The sequence below is a fragment of the Oncorhynchus masou genome, chromosome 6 (genome assembly GCF_036934945.1).
Source record: "Oncorhynchus masou masou isolate Uvic2021 chromosome 6, UVic_Omas_1.1, whole genome shotgun sequence".
NCBI lineage: Eukaryota > Metazoa > Chordata > Actinopteri > Salmoniformes > Salmonidae > Oncorhynchus > Oncorhynchus masou.
The window spans coordinates 38882538-38902413 of NC_088217.1; the positions used below are offsets into that span (position 1 = coordinate 38882538).

The 19876-nt window shown below is 41.8% G+C and overlaps 1 protein-coding gene across 2 annotated transcripts in view; it reads left to right on the forward strand.

The window, feature by feature from the left end:
* The window catches only part of LOC135542036 (immunoglobulin superfamily member 21-like), a 299416-nt gene that overhangs the window by 87741 nt on the left and 191799 nt on the right, over positions 1–19876 (forward strand). For both annotated transcript variants that reach the window (XM_064968619.1, XM_064968620.1), the window contains exon 2: positions 15666–15778. In XM_064968619.1, the coding sequence (XP_064824691.1) occupies positions 15666–15778 (113 nt within the window). The remainder of the gene's footprint in view (positions 1–15665; positions 15779–19876) is intronic.

The following is a 19876-nucleotide window of genomic DNA, read 5'->3' on the forward strand; positions in this document are numbered from 1 at the left end:
TGGGCTGAGAGACAAGAGGCAATGTTCCCGGCATCAGCTCAACCGCCTCTCTACTCAACAGCTTTAATTGACACCAGCGAGTGTCTCATATTACACATTATCAGAGTGTGTAAAGTCTGCATCTAAATTTTATATTTATAGATTCACATATTATATTCAGACTAAGGCCTTGGCTGCATTATGAAATAGCTTACCATTTAATGGAACATATTGACCAGAACTAGTATTTCTCCTAATTACATGTATGCCTTTCACCATAAGTGAAAAGGCAGGAGTGAACAAATTACCAGAAAAAGACTTGCTGCTTAGAAGTCATTGAAGTGGTGAAAACACGCAGAGCCTTCTGGGCATTCTGTTGTATTAATAGAGTATTAATGCCATATTATATAGTTGCTGAGTACCCATCCCTGCTCCCTGTTTTTGTGGGCAGGCTTATGTTATACTGCAGTTCAAAAGAACACAATGCAGGTGTCAGCTTAACTAAAACAATACATGAAACATGGACCCAATACATTTTTTCTGGTGTCCTGCCACTATTGCATCACCAGTCTTTGTTCTCAACAAACATCATCTACATGAAACACTACATATTGTCATTACAGTTTCTGTTCTCACTCTCCCCCTCTTTTGACATGATATTGCTGAAATATGTCCTAGACACTACAAATCAGGTCTCCTTGTTTACGCAGCTTTCGAAGCAGGGAGAAGGAGAACCGGTGGAGCATGAACTCTGCCATACATTTTTCTCATACAGTCAGTAGCACTGACATCTATGTAGTAGAACATTCTGGGCCGCACGATAGCAGGACATTTTGGGCTGGTTCATCATTGGGAATGGTTTTGTTTTCTCACTGCAGTTGAGCAAATTGCTGTTAATAATGGAAGAAAGCATAGTTTTGCAGCCCTCATTAGATGTTGTTCTAACAACGCCTCTGATGGAGCGCCTCAGATGTAGGCCCCGTCTGCCTCTACAACCAGTTAACATGAGCCAATTAAAGCCATGCACTCTGCAGCCTCTCCACAGTGTTTTATGTTGCCCAACAATGATAATGCAGTCTGCCACTTTATTGCACAGAGCTTTTGATGTTATGGAGGTGTACACTTACACTACTTTACACTTACAGTAGTTTATGTTTAGCGTTTTAGTAAGGGATCTGCGCCGATGGCAGCAGTTCGTATCAACCCAGCACCACACCAGTTCCATGGTATTTTAACTACCCCAGTTGTTCATGTCAGTCTGGAGACACTGTGCTTTAGTCAATGCCTGAGGAGCCATGATGGTGTATTCACTGTGCTTGGCTGTGTGACATCTGATGGTAAAATCAGTCCAACTAAACTACTGATTCATAAGGATAGGAACAGATGGTGGTGAGAAAGGATATAATTGTATCTTCTCAGCTTCCTCAGAATGTAGGGCTTATGGCACTTGAAGGATCAATATTGTGCAGTACTAGTATTAAAACAGAATGTAAGCCTCCCTGTTGAATTTAAGCCCAACTAAACCTGAGGTGTTTCTACACAGACAGACAGACCTTGTCAGAGCTTACTGGAGATATCCACCACATGACACTAAAGATGGAATTTCTTCACTGTAACTTGGTATTATGAAGTAAATTTGAATGTAGAGCTCATGTTGAATAGTACCTTCCCAAACAAATGTAATTGTCTCCAAAGGAAATTGATTTGCCCAGCTTCTGCCTGGCCTATGTCTAAATCCTGCAGCTGCCCCTCTTCAACTTGTACACAAGACACAATGAATGTTATGTTTATCAGGAATCCAGTGATGGGGGGAAATATCGACACAGTTACATATCACAATGTTATTTTAGACAATATTGCATCGATACTTTGACTCCAAGTGTGTGTTTATATACAGTACCAGTCAAAAGTGTAGACACACCTACTCATTCAGGGTTTTTTCTTTATTTGTACTATTTTCTACGTTGCATAATAGTGAAGATATCAAAACTATGAAATAACATACATGGAATCATGTAGTAACAAAAAAAAGTGTTAAACAAATTCAATATATTTTATATTTGAGATTCTTCAAAGTAGCCACCATGTGCCTTGATGACAGCTTTGCTTACTCTTGGCATTCTCTCAACCAGCTTCACCTGGAATACCTTTCCAATATTCTTGAAGGAGTTCCCACATATTCTGAGCACTTGTTGACTGCTTTTCCTTTACTCATCAGACCAAAGGACAGATTTCCACCGGTCTAATGTCCATTGCTCGTGTTTCTTGGCCCAAGCAAGTCTCTTCTTCTTATTGGTGTCCTTTAGTAGTGGTTTCGTTGCAGCAATTTCGACCATGAAGGCCTGATTCACACAGTCTCCTCTGAACAGTTGATTTTGAAATGTGTCTGTTACTTGAACTCTGTGAAGCATTGAGCTGGTAACTCTAATGAACTTATCCTCTGCAGCAGAGGTAACTTTGGGTTTTCCATTCCTTTGGCGGTCCTCATGAGAGCCAGTTTCATCATAGCGCTTGATGGTTTTTGCGACTGCACTTGAAACTTTCAAAGTTCTTGACATTTTCCGGATTGACTGTCCTTCATGTCTTAAAGTAATGATGGACTGTAATTTTTCTTTGCTTATTTGAGCTGTTCTTGCCATAATATGGACTCAGTCTTTTACCAAATAGGGCTATCTTCTGTATAGCACCCCTACCTTGTCACAATAAATTGATTGGCTCAAATGCATTAAGAAGGAAATAAATTACACAAATGAACTATTAACAATGCACACATGTTAATTGAAATGTATTCCAGGTGACTACCTCATTAAGCTGGTTGAGAGAATGACAAGAGTGTGAAAAGCTATTGAGGGACAGCTATTGCGGAACTGTGGAGGGATCTTGGAGGTTTTGGGTTCACGTTTTTTGGCTTGGTGGTAGATCGGTCAACATGCCCTTGAGCAGGGCATTGACCCTGGATGCTTTTGTGTATCGCTCTGAATGGGAATCTGTTGGATGACTGGTGTGATGTAGCTGTTGAGCAGCTTCAATGCAAGTATATTGTATGTTTCAAATATTCAATGAATGTTTTTTCTTTTACATTTAAAAAAAAAGAGTGTAAAAAGCTGTCATCAAGGCAAAGGGTGGCTACTTTGAAGAATCTCAAATACAAAATATTTTTGGATTTGTTTAACACTTTTTTGGTTACTACATGATTCCATGTGTTATTTCATAGTTTTGATGTCTTCACTATTATTCTACAATGTAGAGAAAACAAATTGAGAAAAACCCTTCAATGAGTAGGTGTGTCCAAACTTTAGACTTGTGCTGTACATACAGTGCATTCGGTATTCAGACTCCTTGACTTTTTTCACATATTGTTACGATGCAGTCTTATTCTAAAATGGATTAAATCATTTTCCCCCCTCATCAATCTATACACAATACCCCATAATGACGAAGCAAAAACAGGTTGTTAGATTTTTTTTTACAAATGTATAAAAACATCCACTGAAATATCAATTTTACATAAGTATTCAGACCCTTTACTCAGTACTTTGTTGAACAACTTAGGCAGCTATTACATCCTCAAGTCTTCTTGGGTATGACGCTACAAGCTTGGCACACCTGCATTTGGGGAGTTTCTCCCATTCTTCTCTGCAGATCCTCTCAAGCTCTGTCAAGTTGGATGGGGAGTGGCGCTGCACAGCTATTTTCAGGACTCTCCAGAGATGTTCAAGGACATTCAGAGGCTTGTCCCGAAGCCACTCCTATGTTGTCTTGGCTGTGTGCTTAGGATCATTGTCCTGTTGTAAGGTGAACTTTCACTCCAGCCTGAGGTCCTGAGGGCTCTGTAGCAGGTTTTCATCAAGGACCTCTCTGTACTTTTCTCCGTTATTCTTTCCCTTGATCCTGACTAGTCTCCCAGTCGCTGTTGCTGAAAAACATCCCCACAGCATGATGCTGCCACCACCATGCTTTACCGTAGGGATGGTGCCAGGTTTCCTCCAGATGTAACGCTTAGCATTCAGGCCAAATAGTTCAATTTTGGTTTCATCAGACCAGATCTTGTTTCTCATGGTATGAGAGTCCTTTAGGTGCCTTTTGGCAAACTTTCATCTGGCAGTCATGTGCCTTTTACAGAAGTGTGGCTCTACTCAGCAAACTGGATGTAGTCTATCACAGTGCCATCAGTTTGTTACGAAATCACCGTATACCACCCACCACTGCGACCTGTATGCTCTAGTCGGCAGGCCCTCGCTACATATTCGTTGCCAGACCCACTGGCACCAGGTCATCTATAAGTCTTTGCTAGGTAAAGCTCCGCCTTATCTCAGTTCACTGGTCATGATAACAACACCCACCCGTAGCACATATTCCAGCAGGTACATCTCACTGATCATCCCCAAAGCCAACACCTCATTTGGCCGCCTTTCCTTCCAGTAATCTGCTGCCAGTGACTGGAACGAATTGCAAAAATCGCTGAAGCTGGAGACTTATATTTCCCTCACCAACTTTAAACATCAGCTATCTGAGCAGCTAACGGATCGCTGCAGCTGTACATAGTCCATCTGTAAATACCCCACCCAATCTACCTACCTCATCCCCATACTGTTTTTATTTACTTTTCTGCTCTTTTGCACACCAGTATCTCTACTTGCACATCATCATCTTCTCATTTATCACTCCAGTGTTAATCTGCTAAATTGCAATTCTTCGCTTCTATGGCCTATTTATTGCCTACCTCCTCGTGCCTTTTGCACACACGGTATATAGACGTTCTTTTTTTTCTACTGTGTCATTGACTTGTTTATTGTGTTTTTGGCTTGTTTATTGTTTATTCCATGTTATTCCATGTGTAACTCTGTGTTGTTGTCTGAGTCACACTGCTTTGCTTTATCTTGGCCAGGTCGCAGTTGTAAATGAGAACTTGTTCTCAACTAGCCTACCTGGTAAAATAAAGGTGAAATAAAAAAATAGTTGGTTATACCTGTGCCAAAACTGGTATACACTGAGTGCCCAAACCATTAGGAACACCTTTCAAATATTGAGTTGCAACCCCTTTTTCCCTCAGTATATCCCCAATTCATCCGAGCCTGGACTCTACAAGGTGTCGAAAGTGTTCCACAGGGATGCTGGCACATGTTTACTCCAATATTACCCAGAGAGATGTGTCAAGTTGGCTGGTACTGGACCTCTACTCCGAATAGCTTGTTTCATCTCATCCCACTGATGCTCAATTGGATTGAGATCTGGTGACTTGGCAGGCCACTGTAGTAAGCTGAATTCACTGCCATGTTCATGGAACCATCCTAGCCTTGTGGCATGGGGCATTATTCTGCTGAAAAAAATCAATTTGATTGGCAATGGTGTTCAGATATCCTGTGGCATTCAAACGTTGCTCCACTTTTATCAAGGGACCCAATATGTGCCATGGAAACACACCCTCACATCACCAGATGGATGCATGTACTCGTGGTATTCTCCATACTCTAGTCCTCCCATCAGCGTGAAACAGCAGGCACCGGGATTAATCAGACCAGGCAATGTTTTTCCAATGTCCCGTGTTTTCATTCCTTAGCTCATAGCAACTGCTGTTTTCTTTGCTGAAAGAAGTGTAACTCCAGGGGGTGCTGAGGAGATTTTTGTCAACATAGCACCCCTGATAAATTTCAATTTATTAGTGGGGTGCTACTGCACCCTCAGCACCCCTACTTGTCATGGCAATGGCTCCATCTCCTTTCTTTTTATCCGGACAAATTCCTCAGTCTTTGCTGATGTCAAGCATACCCTTAGCACGATACAGTCACCACCGTGCTTGAAAATAAGGAGGCAGACATTGAATATACCTATGAGCATGGTGAAGTTATTAATTACACTTTGGATGGTGTGTCAATAGACCCAGTCACTACAAAGATACAGACGTCATTCCTAATTCTGTTTCCGAAGAGGAAGGCAACTGCTCAGGGATTTCAGCAAGAGGCCAATGGTGATTTTAAAACCATTACAGAGTTTAATGACTGTGATAGTAGAAACCTGAGGAAGGATCAGTAACATTGTAGTTACACCAGAATACTAACATTAATAACAGTGAAAAGAAGGAAGCCCCTACAGAATATAAACAATCAAAAACATGCAGCAAGGCACTAAGGTAAAACTGCAAATGAATAGAATATGTTATATATTTGGGGCAAATACAAGACTTTACTGACTACCAGTGGTGGTCAGTGCCATTTAAGATGAGGGTGTACATTACATTTTTTTCATGAGCATGGCCTTATTTCTATTACAGCATATTGGATGAATGTCATTCATATTTCATTCAACCAGTTCAATGTAACATTGACAGGTTTAGGCTACATAATACTCAAATTTTCCCCATACCCACCATGAGGTTTCTACAACTGAGTCTATGAATGAAAGCTTACAACGTAGATGCACACAGGTTGAGAGAAAACTTTGAGGCTAACATAGCATCCCTCTATTTGAGCCGGGTGTTTGAGTAGGCTTAACTAGACATTTGCTGGCTAAGTAAGTGAAACTGAAAGTGAAAATAAATGACCAAATCTCTCTTTCTCTCTTGCTTCTCCTTCATTTTTAAAGAAATTAATTTGTTGAAAACTGGTCAACTATTGTCTCTCTCTTTGAGTCAACTACTCACAACATTTTATGCACTGCAGTGCTAGCTAGCTGTAGCTTATGCTTTCAGTACTAGATTCATTTTCAGAACATTTGATTGGGTGGACACCATGTCAGTTCATGCTGCATGAGGTCTGATAGGTTGGATGACGTCCTCCGGAAGTTGTCATAATTACTGTGTAAGTCTATGGAAGAGGGTGAGAACGAAGAGCCTCCTAGGTTTTGTATTGAAGTAAAAGTACCAAGAGGAGGACTGAAGGTTGCTGTCAAGAACACTAAGGTCACCTGCCTAAATTACTACCGACCCGTAGCACTCACATCTGTAGCCATGAAGTGCTTTGAAAGGCCAGTCATGACTCCCATCAACACCATTATCCCAGAAACCCTAGACCCACTCCAATTTGCATACCGTCCCAACAGATCCACAGATTATGCAATCTCTATTGCACTCCACACTTCCCTTGCCCACCTGGACAAAAGGAGCACCTATGTGAGAATGCTATTCATTGACTACAGCTGAGCGTTCAACATCATAGTGCCCTCAAAGCTCACCACTAAGCTAAGGACCCTGGGACTAAACACCTCCCTCTGCAATTGGATCCTGGACTTCCTGACTGGCCACACCCAGGTGGTAAGGGTAGGTAACAACACATCTGCCACACTGATCCTCAACATGGGGTCCCCTCAGGGGTGCGTGCTCAGTTCCCTCCTGTACTCCCTGTTCACCCATGACTGCATGGCCAGGCACGACTCCAAAACCATCATTACGCTTGCAGATGACACAACAGTGGTAGGCTTGATCACCGACAACAATGAGACAGCCTGTATGGAGGTCAGAGACCTGGTAGTGTGGTTCCAGGATAACAACCGCTCACTCAATGTGATCAAGACAAAGGAGATGATTGTGGACTAAAGGAAAAGGAGGACCGAGCATTGTCATCGATGAAGCTGTAGTGGAGCAGGTTGAGAGTTTCAAGTTCCTTGATGTCCACATCACCAACAAACTATCATGATCCAAACACACCAAGACAGTCATGAAGAGGGCATGACAATGCCTATTCCCACTCAGGAGACTGAAAATATTTGGCATGGGTCCTCAGACCCTCAAAACGTTCTACATTTGCACCATTTAGAGCATCCTGACAGGTTGCATCACTGCCTGGTATGGCAACTGCTCGGCCTCCGACCGCAAGACACTACAGAGGGTAGTGAGAACAACCCAGTACATCACTGGGGCCAAGCTTCCTGCCATCCAGGACTTCTATACCAGGCGGTGTCAGAGGAAGGCCCAAAACAAAAAATTCCCAGAATCCAGCCTCCCTAGTCATAGACTGTTCTCTCTAGTACCTCTGGGCAAGCTGTACTGGAGCACCAACTCGAGGTCCAAAAGGCTTCTTAACAGATTCTACCCCCAAGCTAAAAGACTCCTGAACAGCTTATCAAATCGCATCCTGGACTATTTACATTTCCCCCACAACCCAATTTTTACGCTCCTGCTACTCTCTGTTTATTATCCATGTATAGTCACTCTTCACTACCTATGTACATATTACCTCAATTACCTAAACTCACCGGTGCACCTGCACACTGACTCTGTACCGCTACCCCCTGTGTAAAGCCTTGCTACTGTTATTTTATTGTTACTCCTTAATATTTTTTTGTTCTTATTTTTCTTATTTTTTATTTCATTTACTTATTTTTTTTACTTCAGTTTATTTTACAAAATACTTTTTTTTAAACTTAAAACTGCATTGTTGCATTTGTAAGTAAGCATTTCACTGTAAGGGCTACACATGGTGTATTCTGCACATGTGACAAATACAGATTGATTTGATTTGATTTGGATGTATCTGTATCAGCTTTGCACATATACATTTGGGGATTTTCTCCCATTCTTCCTTGCAGATTTTCTTAAGCTCTGTTACGTTTAACAGGGAGCATCAATGAACAGCAATCTTCAAGTCTTTCCACATATGTTTCATGGGATTCAAGTCTTGGCTTCTGCTGGGCCACTCAAGGACATTCACATTTTTTTTCTGAAGCTATTCCAGTGTTGCTTTGGCTGTATGCTTGGGGTCAATGTCCTGTGGAAATGTAAATATTTGCCCCAGTCTAAGGTAATTTGCACTCTAAAGTGGGTTCTCATCATTGATTTTCCTGTATTTGCCTCCATTCATTGTTCCCTCTATCCTTACCAGTCGCCCAGTCCCTGCTGCTGAAAATCGTCCCCATAGCATGATGTTGTCACCACAGTGCTTCACTGTAGGGATGGTGTTAGACGGGTGATGAGCTGAGCCTGGTTTTCTCCAGATATAGTGTTCTGCATTCAGGCCAAAGAGTAAAATGTTTGTCTCATCAAACCACAGAATCTTTTGCCTTATGCTCTGAGAATGCCTTTTTGCAAACTCCTGGTGTTCTGTCATGTTTTTCTAAGGGGTGGCTTCTGTCTGGCCCCTCTCCCATAAATCCCAGGTTGGTGAAGTGCTGTAGAGTCTATTCTCCTTCTGGCAGATTCTCCCATCTCCGCCAAGGAACTGTAGTTCTGTCAGAGTGGTCATTGGTTTCTTGGTCACCTCCCTGATCAAGGTCCTTCTTACCTGGTTGCTCTTTTTGGTCGGATGGCCAGCTCGAGGCAAAGTCTGGGTAGTTCCATATGTTTTTAATTCACACTGCTGGAGACCACAGCACTTTTGGAAACTTTCAACACTGTAAAAATTGTTTTCTACCCTTCCCCAGATATATAGTATGCCTCATTACAATTCTATCACTGAGTTCTATGGACAGTTCCTTGGACTTCATGGTATACGTTCTGCTCTGACATACAATGTCAACTGTGGGACCTTCTGTAGACAGGTGTATTTCTTTCTAAATAATGTCCAAACAATTGAATTGGCCACAGGTGGTTGCAGTGACATCAAGTTGTAGTGAAGTTGTAGTGACATCACAAGAATGATCAATGGAAATTGGATGGACCTGAGCTCAATTTGGAGTGTCATTGCAAGGGGTGTGAATACTTATTTAAATTAAATTAGTTTTACTTTGTCATTATGGGGTACTGTGTGTATATGGATGCAAAACAAAAAATATTTAATACATTTTTTATTCTGGCTGTAACACAACAAAATGTGGAATAAATCAAGGGGTATGAAAACTTTCTGAAGGCACTCTATGTGGAACTGCATTATTCATACAGTGATAAGTTTCCACAGCCTCTACTGTGACATTTGCCATTTAGACAAGGCATGATAGACTCTTTCCCCTGGTGAGTGACATTGCATCCTACTGACTCAGTTGACATTTCCATGGTTACATTTTTTATTTCCCTTCAACATGTGAGAGTTGCATCCATTTAAAGAGAACTCACAGGGAGGGAGGCCAGTACTGTACGAGCCGTGGCTGGGCTCCTCATGTCTTAGAGAGCAATGTGGAGCGTCGGTACTAAGTGGTTGGGATTTGCTCGAAGAGCATCAGCTCGTGTTAATGACCTGCAGTCTTCAGCAGGGCTTATCCATTCAAATCAACTCCACAGAGAGGATTTCTCAAGTCTGATGATTAAAGTAAGATTCTGTAATAAGTGTATGGAGGTGCTTTAAAAAGGAGAGACCTTAGTATTTCCTCAAGCTGTGGAGCTTAATCGTTCCATCACAGGTCTCTGTGGTGTCACTTTAAGGGCCTGTTGACTATGACAAGCAACACACTATCACAATTAACGTGTGTAGAATTATATTACAGTATGTCAGGCTTACCACATGTTTAATTGCATACAAGTTTGGATCCTTCTAAATAGTCTTCTAACATACATTAAACAGTTGGCTTTCCATAGCAAACATACAGCTAGAGACATTTGAAAACTGAGATTAGGGTTTTCTACACAATTGCATTGGCATCACTCATCAAATCAAATAAAATGTATTTATGAAGCCTTTCTTACATCAGCTGATATCTCAAAGTGCTACACAGAAACCCAGCCTAAAACCCCAAACAGCAAGCAATGGAGGTGTAGAAGCACAGTGGCTAGAAAAAAACTCCCTAGAAAGGCCAGAACCTAGGAAGGAACCTAGAGAGGAACCAGGCTATGAGGGGTGGGCAGTCCTATTCTGGCTGTACCGGGTGGAGATTATAACAGAACATGGCCAAGATGTTCAAATGTTCATAGATGACCAGCATGGTCAAATAATAATAATCACAGTGGTTGTCGAGGGTGTAACAGGTCAGCACCTCGGTAGTAAGCCTGTTGGCTTTTCATAGCCGATCATTCAGAGTATCTCTGTTGTCTCTAGAGAGTTGAAAAAAGCAGGTCTGGGACAGGTAGCGCATCCGGTGAACAGGTCAGGGTTCCATAGCCGCAGGCAGAAAAGTTGAAAGTGGAGCAGCAGCACGGCCAGGTGGACTGGGGACAGCAAGGAGTCATCATGCCAGGTAGTCCTGAGGCGCGGTCCTAGGGCTCAGGTCCTCCTCCGAGAGAAAGAAAGAATTAGAGAGAGCATACTTGAATTCACACAGGACTCCAGATATAACAGACTGACCCTAGCCCCCGGACACAAACTACTGCAGCATAAATACTGGAGGCTGAGACAAGAGGGGTAGGGAGACACTGTGGCCCCGTCCGACTACACCCCCGGACAGGGCCAAACAGGCAGAATATAACCCCACCCACTTTTCCAAAGCACAGCCCCCACACCACTAGATCGATATCTTCATCCACCAACTTACCATCCTGAGACAAGGCAGAGTATAGGCCACAAATATCTCTGCCATGGCACAACCCAAGGGGGGGCGCCAACCCAGACAGGAAGATCACGTTAGTGACTCAACCCACTCAAGTGACGCACCCCTCCTAGGGACGGCATTGAAGAGCACCAGTAAGCCAGTGACTCAGCCCCTGTAATAGGGTTGGAGGCAAAGAATCCCAGTGGAGAGAGGGGAACCGGCCAGGCAGAGACAGCAAGGGCGGTTTGTTGCTCCAGTGCCTTTCCGTTCTCCTTCACACTCCTGGGCCAGACTACACTCAATCATGGGACCTACTGAAGAGATGAGTCTTCAATAAGGACTTAAAAGTTGAGACCGAGTCTGCGTCTCTCACATGGGTAGGTAGAACATTCCATAAAAATGAAGCTCTATAGGAGAAAGCCCTGCCTCCAGCTGTTTGCTTAGAAATTCTAGGGACAGTTAGGAGGCCTGCGTCTTGTGACCATTGCGTACATGTAGGTATTTTCGGCAGGACCAAATCGGAAAGATAGGGAGGAGCAATCCCATGTAATGCTTTGTAGGTTAGCAGTAACACCTTGAAATCAGCATTTGCCTTAACAGGAAACCAGTTTAGAGAGGCTAGCACTGGAGTAATATGATAAAATTTTCTGGTTCTAGTCAAGATTCTAGCAGCCGTGTTTTGCACTAACTGAAGTTTATTTAGTGGTTTACCCAGGTAGCCGGAAAGTAGAGCATTGCAGTATTCTAACCTAGAAGTGATAAAAGCATGGATTAATTTTTCTGCATCATTTTTGGACAGAACGTTTCTGATTCTTGCATTGTTATGTAGATGGAAAAATCTGTCCTTGATATGTTCATCAAAAGAGAGATCAGGGTCCAGAGTAACGCCGAGGTCCTTCACAGTTTTATTTGAGACGACTGTACAACCATCAAGATGAATTATATCATATTCAACAGAAGATCTCTTTGTTTCTTGGGACCTAGAACAAGCATCTCTGTTTTGTCCGAGTTTAAAAGTAAACAATTTGCAGCCATCCGCTTCCTTATGTCTGAAATACAGGCTTCCAGCGAGGGCACTTTTGGGTCTTCACCATGTTTCATCGAAATGTCCATCTGTGTGTCATCTGCATAGCAGTGAAAGTTAACATTATGTTTCCGAATGACTTCACCAAGAGGTAAAATATATAGTGAAAACAATATTGGTCCCAAAACAGAACCTTGATGAACACCGTAATGTACAGTATCACTTACTGTTAACTGGTTGTTGTATTAATGAGAGAGTGAGGTACAGTAAAAGTTATTCTCAATGGGAGTGCTAATAGAGGAGCTGAACAAACTTACAGCAGCAATTTGTCAGACCCTGAAGTCTGTACAGGAGCTCTCCATGGTGCTGAATTCTCTCTGGTAAACTAATTTTCACCAAACTCAGATGCTGCTGTAGTTTACTGAGGGGGCATATTGTTATTAATTACAAACGTGTCGCTGCCCTACCCATATTCGTTCATGGCAAGGTTGGGATTTATATCAACTAAAGAAATCTACCACACCTGAAAAGACTGCTAAGATACAGTAATCAATCAATCAAATGTATTTATGAAGCCCTTCTTACATCAGCTGATGTCACAAAGTGCTGTACAGAAACCCAGCCTAAAACCCCAAACAGCAGGCAATGCAGGTGTAGAAGCACGGTGGCTAGGAAAAACTCCCTAGAAAGGCTGGAACCTAGGAAGAAACCTAGAGAGGAACCCGGCTTTGAGAGGTGGCCAGTTCTCTTCTGGCTGTGCGTGGTGGAGATTATAACAGAACAGTAAGGTGTGCCTTACTGTAAGTGACTGGAGGGAAGAAGAGAGCTCCTTCCCACTGTGAGTCTGTTAAAATAGAATATCTGGCAGCCTAGTTAGCTGGGCTTTGAGCAGCCACAGCTGAGTCATACATTTGATATTTCTTTAAAACATGTTTTACTTTGTCAATTTTGGTTATTGTGTACATAGATGATACAAAAAAATATTGAATACATTTTTTTATTCTGGCTGTAACAAAAAATGTGTAATAAGTCAATGGGTATGAATTCGTTCTGAAGGCACTGTATGTGCAAGTTGGTGCTGCTTGAGAGAGGAAGTTAATCCAATGTTAAACAGCCTGATCTATGTTCTTTTTCTAATTTTACACAGACAAAGCTGTTATACTGTATATAAGAATGTTCAAAGTATAGCCGAGCAAGGTTTATGTTGTTTCAGTAACATTTGTTTCACTTCAGCTGTTTCTTCTCTAGTTATCATAACATAAGCGAAAGTCGCTGAAACAACATAGAAAACATGCGGAGCTTTGCACAGACTAATTTTATTTTGGTTTGGTTTTGGTTGGTTATGAATCCATGTATTTGTCACTGTTTTTATCTATTGGGACCTCAAACATTTGAGAAAACTTTGAATAAATCATGTTGGGCATTCAATCAGAAGTAAGAGATATTGGTTTTGGATGTTTACTGTGGTGTAATCCAAATCTATTTAAAATACAGGAATAATACATGTGTATACAGTACCTTACACTGCTTTTGGTCCCTTTTCTAATTAATGTGTGCAATCCCCTGCAATCCCCTGAAAATGTATTCCCCATACATGTAGTAATGAAAAACAAAACATGTCAATACATTATATAATCTGTTTCAGATCAAGTCAATTTTTAGAAAGTCCCACTGAAATAGACTCTATAAGTATAATGATACAACATTTCGTCAAACTAGACATATTTCCATGTTTGAAACAATCATATGAATATGCATGTGCTGATGTTCCACTAACAGGGATCAGAGTTTGATCTACCATTGAATTGTTGATAGCAATCTTCCTATTCCAGAGCCTTCAGAAGGTACTCATTTGTTATTACAGCCTGAATTCAAAATGGATTAAGTCTTTTTTCTCACCCATCTACGCACAATACCCCTTAATGACAAAGTGAAAACGTGTTTTTAGAAAATGTTACTAATTTATAGAAACTTAAATACAGAAATATCTCATATACATAAGTATTCACACCCTTGAGTCAATATTTTGTAGAAGCACCTTTGGCAGTGATTAAACTTGTGAATTTTTCTAGGTAACTCTCTAAGAGCTTTATTATTGTTAGACAACCATTTTCATGTCTTGCTATAGATTTTAAAGTGTATTTAAGTCAAAACTGTAACTCAGACTTTCAGGAACTTTCACTGTCTTCTTGGTAAGCAACTCCAGTGTAGATTTGGCCTTGTGCTTTAGGTTATTGACCTGCTGATAGCTGAATTCATCTCCCAGTGTCTTGTGGAAAGCAGACTGAACCAGGTTTTCCTCTAGGATTATTATGCTTGTGTTTAGCTCCATTCCCTGTATTTTTTATCCTGAAAACTCCCAGTCCTTAACGATTACAAGCATACCCATAACATGATACAGCTACCACTATGCTTAAAAATATGGAGAGTAGTACTCAGTAATGTGTTGTATTGGATTTTCGCAAAATATACTGTAACACTTTGTATTCAGGACATGCAGTTAATTGCTTTCCCACATTTTTTGCAGAATTACTTCAGTGCCTAGTTGCAAAAAGGATGCATGTTTTGGAATATTTTCTATTCTGTATAAGCTTCCTTCTTTTCCCTCTAAAATTGAGGTTAATATTGTGGAGTATCTACAATGATGTTGATCCATCCTCAGTTTGTAACTCTTTTAAAGGTACCATCAACCTAATTGTGAAATCCCTGCGCAGTTTCTTTCCTCTCTGACCCCAGATTTAGGAAGGACAGCGGTATCTTTGCAGTGACTGGGTCTATTGATACACCATCCAAAGTGTAATTAATAACTTCACCAAGCTCAAAGGGATATCCAATGTCTCCTTTTTGAATGTTTACCCATCTACCAATAGGTGCCATTATTTGCGAGACTTTGGAAAACCTCCCTGGTCATTGTGGTTGAATCTGTTTTTGAAATTCACTGCTCAACTGAGGGACCTTACAGATAATTGTATGTGTGGGGTACATAGATGAGGTAGTCATTCAGAAATCATATTAAACAATCCATGCAACTTATGTGACTTGTAGAGCACATTGTTACTCCTGAACTTATTTAGGCTTTCCATAACAAAGGGGTTGAATACTTATTGACTCAAGACATTTCAGCTTTTCATTTTGTATTAATTTGTAAAAATGAAGAAAAACATCATTCCACTTTGACATTATGGGGTATTATGTGCAGGCCATTTCAATTCAGCCTCTAACACAACAAAATCTGTAAACAGTCAAGGGTTGTGACTACTTTCTGAAGGCACTGTATATAGTCATGAAGTGACGTTACAAACCATACTCATTATTTCTGTCTTCTGCCCTATAGGATATTTGACAGTAACCATTGAGCCCCTTCCTCCTGTTGTTGTGGGAGAGACTGTCACCCTGAAGTGCAACTTCAAGACTGATGGAAGACTTCGAGAGATCGTGTGGTATAGGGTGAGTAAAGCTGCACGTTCATACACTATACTGTATATCCATGCCATGTACACCAGCCTTTCAATACTAATCAGTGTGACTTAATCCATTTTATTTTTATTTCATGTATTTTATATGATGTAGGTATTTAACTCTTGACCAAATACCAATTAGCCTCTCTTCCTCTAGTGGTATAGTGTGACAAATTTCAATTTTAAGAATTAATAAGGGCCAGGTAATTCATGCCAGGTGTGTAGGGTGTCACTCTGACTTGTGGTTAGGAATATGATTTTACTCTCAGTTATGCCCGGATATTTTGCATAAAATAGAAGCTAATGTGACATTAATAGCAGATGATTACAGTTCAGAGGTTTTATCTACTGAAACAATGGTGTTCCAAAGAGGTCACACCGAAGCACTTGGGTGGATGTCAATGCAGCAACAGCTGTTAGCTCATGGCCTGATTATTTCATTTACCCAGAACTCCCCAATTATGCGCCGGTTAGAATTATACAAGTACGCAGTATGAAATATGCTATATTTATTCTGTGTAATTCTGCAGTCATAGACAGTACTCTGGCTGATAAAGTTTGGACAAATATATTTGCAGCTTTGCACTTTTCTTAAATCAAATCAAATCAAATGTATTTATATAGCCCTTCGTACATCAGCTGATATCTCAAAGTGCTGTACAGAAACCCAGCCTAAAACCCAAACAGCAAGCAATGCAGGTGTAGAGGCACGGTGGCTGGGAAAAACTCCCTAGAAAGGTCGAAACCTAGGAAGAAACCTAGAGAGGAACCAGGCTATGTGGGGTGGCCAGTCCTCTTCTGGCTGTGCCGGGTGGAGATTATAACAGAACATGGCCAAGATGTTCAAATGTTCATAAATGACCAGCATGGTCAAATGATAATAATCACAGGCAGAACTGTTGAAACTGGAGCAGCAGCACGGCCAGGTGGACTGGGGACAGCAAGGAGTCATCATGTCAGGTAGTCCTGAGGCATGGTCCTAGGTCCTCCGAGAGAGAGAAAGAGAGAATTAGAGAGAGCATACTTAAATGCACACAGGACACCGGATAGGACAGGAGAAGTACTCCAGATATAACAATCTGACCCTAGCCCCCCAACACATAAACTACTGCAGCATAATTACTGGAGGCTGAGACAGGAGGGGTCAGGAGACACTGTGGCCCCATCCGATGACACCCCCGGACAGGGCCAAACAGGAAGGATATAACCCCACCCACTTTGCCAAAGCACAGCCCCCACACCACTAGATCGATATCTTCATCCACCAACTTACCATCCTGAGACAAGGCCGAGTATAGCCCACAAAGATCTCCGCCATGGCACAACCCAAGGGGCGCCAACCCAGACAGGAAGATCACATCAGTGACTCAACCCACTCAAGTGATGCACCCCTCCTAGGGACAGTATGAAACGGTATGTACGGCAGGACCAATCAGAGAGATAGGTAGGAGCAAGCCCATGTGATGCTTTGTAGGTTAGCAGTAAAACCTTGAAATCAGCCCTTGCCTTGACAGGAAGCCAGTGTAGGGAGGCTAGCACTGGAGTAATATGATCCAATGTTTTGGTTCTAGTCAGGATTCTAGCAGCCTTATTTAGCACTAACTGAAGTTTATTTAGTGCTTTATCCGGGTAGCCGGAAAGTAGAGCATTGCAGTAAATAATTCCCTATTTCTTGTAAAACAAGTTGAATACAAACAAAACAACTAAAAATAAATTTTATTGGATTTTCAACATTGCAAAACCACATTTATTTTTTTATACTTTAGCTTACAATTTTATTTTGAAAATATGAATCAAACTGACAAAATTATTGGCACCCTGTAGCTAGTCCTTGGTTGCACAGCCAAGATAACTTCCAACAAATGCTTCTTGTAGCAATCAATGAGTTTGTTGCACCTTTCTCAGAAGCAAACTGCTCTAATTCTTCAGTGTTTGAGGGGGTTCCCTCCACCAACTGCTGATTTCAGCTCTCGCTATAAGATATGAATGTAATTCAGATCTGGACTCTTTGCTGGCCACTCCAGAACATACCAGCGTTTTTTCTTGAACCATTTTTTTGTTGCTTTGATGTGTGTTTGGGGACATTGTCCTGCTGGAATACCCACCACCTTCAACAGAGACCCAGTTTTTGGACACTGGGTTAAACATTCCACTCCCAGAAAATCTTGATAATCTGCTGATTTCATGATGTTTTGCACACATTCAAGGCCACCAGTACAAGAGGCAGCAAAGCAACCCCACAGCAGTATCGAACCTCCCCCATGTTAGATTGTTGGGAGGGTGTTCGTCCATTTGGTCATTGGTAAACATAAGAAGACCCCACTGCTGAACGAGACACAAGAAAGCCTTATTGAACTTCTAATAAACCCACCTAAACAAGTCTAAATCCTGGGGGAAATGTTTTGTGGACACACCACTGTTTCGCTAAAAAGCACAGGGATAGTGATTGATAAATGTAACCACTCTCAAGTTCATAGACATAGATCTGGATGCAAGGACTGACCGTCCATTAAAAATAGTTTTAACCATGTTTTGAGGCTATACAATGTTTGCTACATTTAGCTAAAACAAGATAATATTTTGCATATTTTGCAATCAATGGGTACATATCATTCATTTATAAGTCCAGAAACGGATGTATCTACTGCAGATTGCCCATTTAATTGCCCATCATTTTCCAAAATGAACATATATGAACATCCTACATTTTTGAAAGACGGGTCATTATTCTAAATGTAAATCTGTTTAAATAGAAGTGTAGACTTGACGCTATCCCATTCACCTTTGTTCACTTAACTGTACTGCCTCAACATTGCTGATTTTTGAGTCAAACTACAGTGCATTCGGAAAGTATTCAGACCCCTTGACTTTTTCCACATTTTGTTATGTTTCAACATTATCCTAAAATTGATTTTAAAAAATGTATAATCAATCTACACAAAATACCCAATAATCATAATGCGAAAACTGCTGCAAATATATTAACAATAAAATACCGAAATAAGTATTCAGACCCTTTGCTATGAGACTCCAAATTTAGCTTTCCATTGATATATTCATTTTTCCATTGATCATCCTTGAGATGTTTCTACATCTTGATTGTATTAAATTGATTGGACATGATTTGGAAAGGCACACACATGTCTATATAAGGTCTCACAGTTGACAGTGCATGTCAGAGCAAAATCCAAGCCATCAGGTCGAAGAAATTGTCCATAGAGCTGCGAGACAGGTTTGTATCGAGGTACAGCTCTGGAGAAGGGTACCAAAAAATATCTGCAGCATTGAAGGTCCCCAAGAACACAGTGGCCTCCATCATTATTGCATGTTTGGAACCACCAAGACCCTCCCTAGAGCTGGTTGCCCGGCCAAGCTGAGCAATCGTGGGAGAAGGACCGGTGAAGCATGATGGCTGCAGCATCATTGTAATGCTCCCGTTCCTCCATCGATGGGAGAGGGTTGGCTGCTGCTCCTTCTGACTCCATTCAATTTTTGGTGCGGGATTCTGTAATGCTCCGGGTGTCGTGGGTGTGGAGTCAGATGCAGGAGACAGAGAGTGCAAGGCTGTGCTCTTTTAATGCACCAACGCACCACAGGGTGCTCACAATAATAACGGCTCCAAACACGGGGAATGAGAAAGGTACAACTGAAATTTCACGACCAGGAACAAATACGTTCCTCTACATTAGAGCCGAAGGTTACAATCATTAATCCCGCACAACAACCAGGCTGTCTAAGAAAGACAAACTAATCATTCACCAACAGGTGCTACCAATAAACATACAAGGAGGGGGAGGAAAGACAATCAGTGGCAGCTAATAGGCCGGTGACGACGACCGCCGAGCGCCACCCGACCGGGAAGGGAAACCACCCTCGGTCGGACTCGTGACAGTACCCCCAACCCCCCCCCTGACGCGCGGCTCCCGCAGCATGCCGACCCCGGCCTCGAGGTCGCCCCGGAGGATGAGGTGCAGAGCGATCCGGATGGAGGCGATGGAAATCCCTCAACATGGATGCATCCAAGATGTCCCCCACCGGTACCCAGCACCTCTCCTCCGGACCGTACCCCTCCCAGTCCACGAGGTAC